The sequence below is a fragment of the Coffea arabica genome, chromosome 2c (genome assembly GCF_036785885.1).
Source record: "Coffea arabica cultivar ET-39 chromosome 2c, Coffea Arabica ET-39 HiFi, whole genome shotgun sequence".
Classification (NCBI taxonomy): Eukaryota; Viridiplantae; Streptophyta; class Magnoliopsida; order Gentianales; family Rubiaceae; genus Coffea; species Coffea arabica.
In genome coordinates, this window is record NC_092312.1 from 29,365,947 (window position 1) to 29,374,602 (window position 8,656).

Genomic DNA, 8,656 nt, shown 5'->3' on the forward strand with positions numbered 1-8,656 from the left:
GTAGTGATTCACTTAACCTCTTCGCACGAACACGGGTCATAGGTCCCAACGATACCTTCACTTGCTCTACTTGAATAGCACCCTCGACCTCCTCATCATGTGGTGTACACAAGACGAAAAGAAGATGATAAAGAGTGTATTGCTCTATGCAATCATATAACTATAATTGACGGTGACTTTTTTGGAGAGGAAGAAGATGCTAAAGACGCTCCACCTGAATTGGAAAAAGGTGTTAAAATCACTGTGGATGATCTAAAGAAAATCAATTTTGGTACTTCAGAGGATCCACGTCCAATATATATGTGTGCTTTATTGAGTTCTGATAAAGAGAAGGCATATGTTGATCTCTTGCAAGAGTATCGAGGTATTTTTGCCTGAACTTATAAAGAAATATGGGATCTAGATTCAAAAGTAGCCGTCCACCTTTTTGCTGTCAAAAAGGGAGTTCGACCTGTAAAACAAGCACAACGGCGATTTAGACCAGATTTGATTCTCTTGATCGAAACTGAGGTTAATAAACTCATTGAAGTGGGGTTTATTCGTGAAATTAAATATTTTACATGAATTTCGAGTATTGTACCTGTACGAAAGAAAAATGGATAAATTCGCACCTACGTTGATTTTAGGGATTTAAAAATACTTGTCCCAAGGATGATTTTTCTTTATCTATCACCGAACTCATGATTGATGCAACTACTGGGTATGAGGCGCTATCATTTATGGATGGCTCTTCTGGTTATAATCAAATTCGAATGACACTTGAGAATGAAGAGCTCACTACATTTCACACTTTTAAGGATATTTATTATTATAAAATAATGTCCTTTGGTCTTAAGAATGCCGAAACTACATATTAAAGAGCAATGCAAAATATCTTTGACGACATGCTCCATGAAAATGTCGAATGTTATGTGTATGATTTGGTTGTTAAATCAAAAGAAAAAAGTAATTACTTGTAGGATTCGAGACAAATCTTTGATCGGTTGAGGAGATATCAACTCAAAATGAATTTCCTTAAATATGCATTTGGAGTCACATTGAAAAATTTCTTGATTTTGTAGTTCGTCATCCAGGTATTGAAATTGACAGGGCCAAAATTGATGCTATATTGAGGATGTCTGAATCTCGTGATATTTATGAATTAAAAAGTCTTCAAAGGCGGTTAGCGTATCTGCGGAGGTTTATTTCAAATTTGGCAGGAATGTGTCAACTATTTAGTCGCCTTATGAAGAAAGGTGTGCCGTGGGATGAAACATGCAGTAACGCATTCAATAGTATTAAATCTTATCTTATGAAAGTACCTATGTTGACTGCACCTATTCATGGAAAGCCATTATTTCTTTCTATTGCTGCCCAAGAACGCTCAGTGGGGGCATTGCTTGCACAAAAAAATAATGAAAGAAAAGAGGTTGTCCTTTTTTGATTATGAAATCAAGTTTCATTATGAAAAAAAAATAGTTGTGCCTGTGGCTATATGCCTTGAGCGATTAACAATAGATGAAACTTGAAACAAAGTAAGAGATTGCAACTGATCCTAAAGCTCAAACAACGACAGCTCTTGGCGATTGCTCTCAAGTAATGCTTGCATTTTGTCCAAGGTTTGGCTCTACTCAGCAAGTAAAAGTGGGGAATTTTCAATCCTTCGAACTTCATATCACAAGTTGACCATCTGACCTTGGATTTGGGTAAGCTCGTCTTACTCCTTGCTTAACTGTGAGAGTGTTTCTTTCCTGTGGGTATCCAAGAATTCAAGTTGTTTTCTTAACTCTACCTCTTTGCGGTCAATCTTTTTAAGTTTCAACAGGTGCGTTGAGATCTTTTCTGCTTGTTGTTTCTCCTTACTCTGAGCATCCCTAAAATATTGGGTAGTCGTAGAAAGCAACTCATTATACGACTTAACTGAAATTTTATTTGAGAGAGAAGACTTCACTGCGACGTAGCAAGCCGCATTTGCAAAGAAAAGCTTTAATAGGCCTTGCAAGTTTGAGATATCCATGACATTGAAACTTTGCATTTCCTCCATGATTTCATTTGTTTTCGTCTCAAGAGCAGGCATACGTTCCAGGGCCGTTTGGGGGATCATTACTTTCAGGTTATTCCACAGCATTTGAATGTAGTCTCGACGACATGTTGAGATCACAGTTTGGGGGCAAAACTCAGATACTTGAGGTGCTCTTGGCCACGATGGTGGATCAAAAATTTTGAGTTTCTTTTTCTCCGATGGAGTCATATGTTCTTTCTTCTGTAGCATGATTTGTTGGATCATATTTTCATCCTCTACCACCTTTTTGGAACTCTCACTAGTACCCTTTTGTTGGGTAGAACTAACCACTTGTTTTGCTAAAAGTTCAAATACAGTGGGTTCTTCAACTGATGTTTGACTTAGTTCTCCATCATCAATAAAAATCAAATCGTAATCATCCAACGACAGGGAATACGTTATGAGACAAATCATGAATATGAAATTAACAAACAAAATTCAAATGTCAAATTAAAGAAGACAAGGAGAGTCTTTACAATATTGGCACGGCTTATACCAGGTACAAATATATCCGAAATTTCTTTAAAGAATTCTTTATGATCTAAACCAATATCATCCAAAGGAAGAGTCATTATCTTAGACTTTTTGCGCTTCTAATGCTAGTCCGTTCTAGTGGATTGCTCATCTTCCTCATCAAAAGGGTTGTTCATTTTCTTCCCATGGGAATTGCAAGAATCATGATCAATAACCTTCATAATTTTTGAAAGAAGATGAAATGAAATACCCTTTGAAAATTTTTCATTAGGAGTAAGATTCTCAAGAGTAGCAGCCTTGTTGTTTGAACTCTTCAAAATTTTCTCCTCGCATCTCAGAGTTTTTTGCTTCATTTCAAGATTATTGCCAACTTTGGAAGGATTATTCAGGTGTGTAAGCTCTTTTCCTTTTAATTTCTTCTGTTCACCATTTGATTGGATACTCTTAATCAAAGCATCACACTTTTTAAGGAGAAGGTCATCATGTACCATAGACCACCATATTTGAAAACTTAAAGATGTATGCTTGCTAGCATTCAAGGGATAGATAGAAAAAATCACCTTTGATTCCGTTTTATTGCGAATAGTAGTGCGCCAAACTATTCGACTCAAGTCATAATTTGTTGAACGAACATCTGGTCCAAGTTCCTATAGGGGAACTTGATAAAACCCGAATTGTTGCGTAAATCTATATGGATTATATGGAGCAAAATGGAAATCTCCTTCAGCATGTAAAACTAAGTAATTTGAGCAGACACTGACAAAATAACTTAGTTCTGGATTCACTAACTTGTCATTATCAACAAAAAGTTCATTTTGATTCTTCACAAGAGAAGTTGTCCCCCAAGTTGCTTTGTCTCCCTCATGAATGAGGTCGCGAGCATTGTTTTCATTAAAATATCGTGCGCCACTCTTTCTAGAATAATTGGTTATTATTGGTCCGAGTATGGTATTTGGAGTTAAATAATGGGTAGAGAAGTAACTCGCTAGCCAAACATATACATAGTGCATCGAAAAAATCGCACGCATACACCCTGGGATAGATGAATTTGAAATTTTATTGAGTTCACAGTAGATATTTAGCAAGACAGGAACATCAAAGCAAGTCTTACGACCGACAGCCATCATACTAGCCATTTTGAAAGTAGATGGTCTAATATAATAGAAATCCTCATTTGGTAAAGCAAAGACGCAGAGCCAACAAGATATAAATACTACAAGATTGATCTCTTCTCGCAAGTGAGATTTAACTCTGATGGTATCAAATACGCCATTGTCTTGATTTGAAAACTTGCGGGGTTGTCCAATTTCTCCATCCAGATTTTGGGTCGGTTGAGCACAAAAGGCCCTCTTTATCTTTCTTTGTTTTGGTTTTGAATATCTCGTTTTACCTTTAAAGAAAAGGTAATCCATTGGTTAGTAGAAACTCTAGTTTTGTTGGATTCTTCATGTTGAAGGTGATGCAAGGCCGCAAACAAATATTCACAACTTTGTGGAATATGTCTTAATTTCTTTTCATTAACTCCAGTTAGCTCCTCTGCGCATGGGATTACCTCTTTATAGATATCCTCGATGATTGGAAGTCCTCCTAATTTGTCCAAATTTCAAAGTGAGAGAGACAATTCTCCGGTAGATGTATGCAAGGTATTAGTGTCCAGATCCCATGCCTCGCAAAATGCCCTAAGTACATGAGAATTCCTATCGTATGTGAAAAGCGAAGCATATAAGGCATCGAACAAGTGATTTTCATGGAGCACTTGTTTGCTCCTTCCGAGAATATCCTCCAACCATTCCTAGTAATTCTCGATATAACTAAATGCACCACTAAATCTCAAGGAACGACCCCAGTGTGCGTCTCCGTCTATGATTCGCCTGCCAAGGGTTTGAAAGAGAACTGTCCTTGGCTCCTTATTATGAATAAGTGATTTCAAGGAGTAAACTTTCGTGCCATCATCTTGAGAAAGTTCGAGTAACCAATCCTTTAATTCTGGGTACTGGTGAGAAGGCCATTTATCGGAGTAAGTTCCTTGTATAAGAGGATGCACCAATAATTTCGTTCCTTTGTCACTAGAGTCATCATGACTGTTGGCAATAAGGAGGTATCTTTCGTTTGAAATTGTAACTTCCTTGAATATTGTCATTTCGTCAGGACTAACCTGCAATAAAAAAAATGGTCACAATGGCGTGATCGAAGACAGTAAGTGGAGTACTAAATCGTTATTATAAGATAAATAAATCTAGAGCTTTGACAAGCTCTTATTAAGGTGGATATTTGAGCCTTCTTTATGTACTCCTCAAGCCATAATATGATTCTCGTGGGAGTTTGCGGTTGCGCCTTCTTCAAGTCTTGGTCGCACCTCCTTTATGTACTCCTCAAGTCATAATATGGCTCTCGTGAGAGTTTGCGGTTGCACCTTCTTCAAATTGAGTATCCACCATCTATGTTTGTGACAAGGGATCTTCCTTTCACATTGTGCAAAAAAAAAAGGAGAAATTGGCATCGACAAGAAGTAAAAGCCATGAAGCAGGTGAATTACCTAAGTACTCCAAGTGATGAAATCCTCGATTGTAGAATCGCGACCACGATTGAGGTGAAGATGTAGCTTTGTTTGCAATATATATATATATATAAAAGAGGAGAGGATATCAATTTGCCTTGAATGAGAGATATCAATACAAGGTGCAACTTGAAGAGAAAAAAAGTCTTAGCAATAAAATTTGCTTTATTTCATAAGAAGGGAGCATTCGAAAGAAAGTTTTGATGCATGACATGTGTTGGGAGGCACTTCATGTTAGCTACCAATTAAATCGGCATGGAATTGTGATAAAACAAAAGGGGACCGTGGACTTGGCGTGGTTCTACATATTATGGTTTGAAACGAGGAAAGATGTTTTGCATGTAAAACAACAAATAAAGCTTGAGCGGTCTTAGAATTGGGTCAATTATTAACCAAATAATGCCATGAAGAAACCATCTGGCAAGTAGTCTTACCCAATGGCGTTGGTGAAAACAATGTGAATATGCAGTGACGTGGGTTTTATTATGTTCAAATTGATGAGTCTAGTAAGGTTTGTCACATAAAAATTTTTTTTGGACCTCTAGAAATCATGAATAAAGGTGGCTATGCTATTGTAAAGTGATTCATTGACCCAATTTGATAAACAACCAGAATGCAGGATCATACCATGCAAATTTCGAGAACATTCACGGTTCGGGAAAGACTTGATTCTTAATAAAAGCAAGAGCTTTCATACAATCTTATGATGAGCAACGTCATGTCCAACAATAATCACCAAAGGAATTTGATAAAGTCACGTAACATGCAAGTAACTTGACAATCTCTTTTGAAATCAAGGGCATTTAACGCCAAGTTGTTAGGAAGATTGGAATCTAGTTGTTACCTACTTATGTTTGGTTTGTTCCTTCTTTCCTTGGAATTCAACGAGTTTAGCATAATGAAGGTTGAGAACTAATTTGTCTCCTTTATAAAGCTCAAACCGTGTAATAAAAAAAGGAAATCAAAGTTCATTTGGGAGTTGCAAGGATCAGGCATTGTGACATGGCAAATTTGGTTCTGAGAGTTGGAAGTGTCCAGTTGTTTATTTTAGCAATTGCCAACTTGTTGCAGTGATACCCAATTGGATGTTTCCATTCCTTATTTCAAAGCATTGTCGGTTACAACAACATTTGAGTGATCTTAGAAAGTGGAGCATTACTTCTGTTTTTTTTTTCCTTCATTTCCAAAGTGTTCAACTTGGTAGAATTGGTTTTAGCAATTACCAATTCATTGCAAGTGCTCAATTTGGTACCTGCCGAATTGATGCATCATGAAAAAAATGGAAATGATTGAAAGTGGTATGTTTCTAATTCTCTTGGAATCAATTGTCAATCAAGAGAAAAGTGGTCTCATGACTTCTTAAAAGTTTAATTGAGCAAATGAAGCCACGGCATTATGACTCTATACATGAATCAATTTGGTTCACAAATGTTCAACTGCATTGTGAGACTCTATACATGAATCAATTTGGTTCACAAATGTTCAAGTGTGGTGTTCAACCCCCAAAGACACCTCTGGAGTTTCCAAGATAGGGAATGGGAAGAGCATAGAAGCCCGGATATACTAAACAAGACATTAGATGGTCAAGCACCAGAGACAAATGTCAACAATAAGGAACATGATTTTGAGCATAGGGTGTTGAAAAAAGGACCTAGTATATAGAATGAACTATGGGAAGATCATAGGCAGGAAGCAATTAAACACTCAGGAAAAGGCTCAGAGAGTAAAGTTGACTCAGATAAAGTGGAAAGGCACAACTAGAAGGAGTTCAGAAAGGAGGACCAGGATCACATTGACTCAAGCAGAAATGAGGAGGGGTACTTTAGGTTGTACTTAAGAACACAGGAGAGGAAGGTCCTGAAATATAGAAGATGGAGGAAGAGCATGGGACCATGGATGTCCAAGCCTCTTGGACTGAAAAAGGAAGGGGCAACAGCAGTAGAATCAGTGAACATGGAAACTGAAGAGGGTCCAAAATTGCGAGAGGCCCTGGTGAAATAGACCAAAAGAATACTGAGAGTATTGGGGTCCCCAAGGAAACAAAGCCAACCACCGAAAGAGCTAAACACCAATGTAGTCAAGGAAAGAAAAGCGGAAAGAAGGAAAGAGACTCGAGGGGAGCTGGATATGGAGATAGATGAGGAGAATCTGCAAGTTGGGAAAAGAAGTAAGGTGGAAAAGGTTGGTAACTTACTAAAAGCAGTGGAGAAGGGGGAGGTTTCCAACCCTTTATGGCCAATAGATAAATAAGAGTCCTGGCGTGAAATTATCAAAAAGTGGGGAGCCCCTTGACAATTCCCCAGTTGAGAGAGGTGAACAACCTCTCCTCTCCAGATTTAGTGTACCTGTGTGAAACTAAGAACAAGAGTAAGTATTTAGAAAAAGTGAAAAATATTCTGAACTTTGATGAAACAGCCATAGTGGACGCCATGGACAAGGCAGGAGGGATGGCTTTATTCTGGAAAGAGGAGACTAGGATCAAGCAGGTGTTCAAGATTGCATTTACAATTGAAGCTCAGATTGAGGATAAGGAAAATAGGATAGATTGGTGGTTTATAAGGGTCTATGCTAGTTGTGATGCCCAAGTTAGGAAACAGCAATGGAAAGTGATTCAAGCCAGGAAAAGCCTCTGGGGGGATAGCTATTAGCAGGCGACTTCAATGATATTGTATCGAATGAGGAAAAATGGGGAGGCAACTGGAGGGAGGAAGGTAGTCTCAAGGCTTTCAGGGATTTCATCAACGACAATCAAATGATGGACGTGGGATATAAGGGTCACCCCTGGACATGGTGTAATAACTGGGATGGGGATGGGGAAATAAAACAAAGGCTGGATAGAGGATTAAGTAGTTATCCTTGGATGCAAACCTTTGAACGAGCTACATGTAAACATCTTGACTCCTTTGCCTCAGATCATAGTATGCTACTATTTGATACTAAGCCAGGTCCCAACAGGAGGAAAAAAAGGTTCTACTTTGACAAAAGATGGCTCCAAAGGGAAGAGATTAATGATGTGGTAAAGCAGGGTTGGGACCAAGAAGTGGAGGGCACAAGAATGTTCAAGCTAACAACGAAGGTTAAAAGATGTAGGATAGCACTGCTGACTTGGAAGAATAGGATACAAGGTAACTCGAAAGTAAACATTGAAAGAGCAAAAAAACAATTGCTGGAGCTGGGAGCGAGTGGGGTAGAGGACATCAAAAACAAGAGAAAATGCTTGAAGAATAAGTTGAAAGAAGCCTAGAGAGATGAAGAGGTTTACTGGAGCCAAAAAGCAAGAGTGCAATGGCTCAAAGAGGGAGACAAAAACACCAAATTCTTCCATGCCAGTGTTTAAGGGAGACGGAGAAGGAATAGGATTGTGGACATATAGAGGGAGGACGGAACATGGACTAAGTGTGATGAGGAATTGAGTGCTGAGATCGCCCAGTACTATAGAGAGCTGTTCAAAACCTCAGTAGCAAGGGACATGGAGGAAGTCCTGAATGGTATACCACACAGAATCTCAGGTAGTATGAATGAGTGTCTAACAAAATCTGTAAATGAAGAGGAAATCAGGTCTGCTCTATTCTCTATGCATCCTG

The 8,656-nt window shown here is 38.3% G+C and overlaps 1 protein-coding gene across 1 annotated transcript; it reads left to right on the plus strand.

The window, feature by feature from the left end:
- The first annotated feature begins 7,827 nt into the window (after positions 1-7,827).
- LOC113724234 (uncharacterized) lies at positions 7,828-8,316 on the plus strand. The gene has a single exon (XM_027247156.1). It carries the CDS (start codon positions 7,828-7,830, stop codon positions 8,314-8,316), a length of 489 nt encoding a protein of 162 aa, XP_027102957.1.
- Positions 8,317-8,656: the final 340 nt, after the last annotated feature.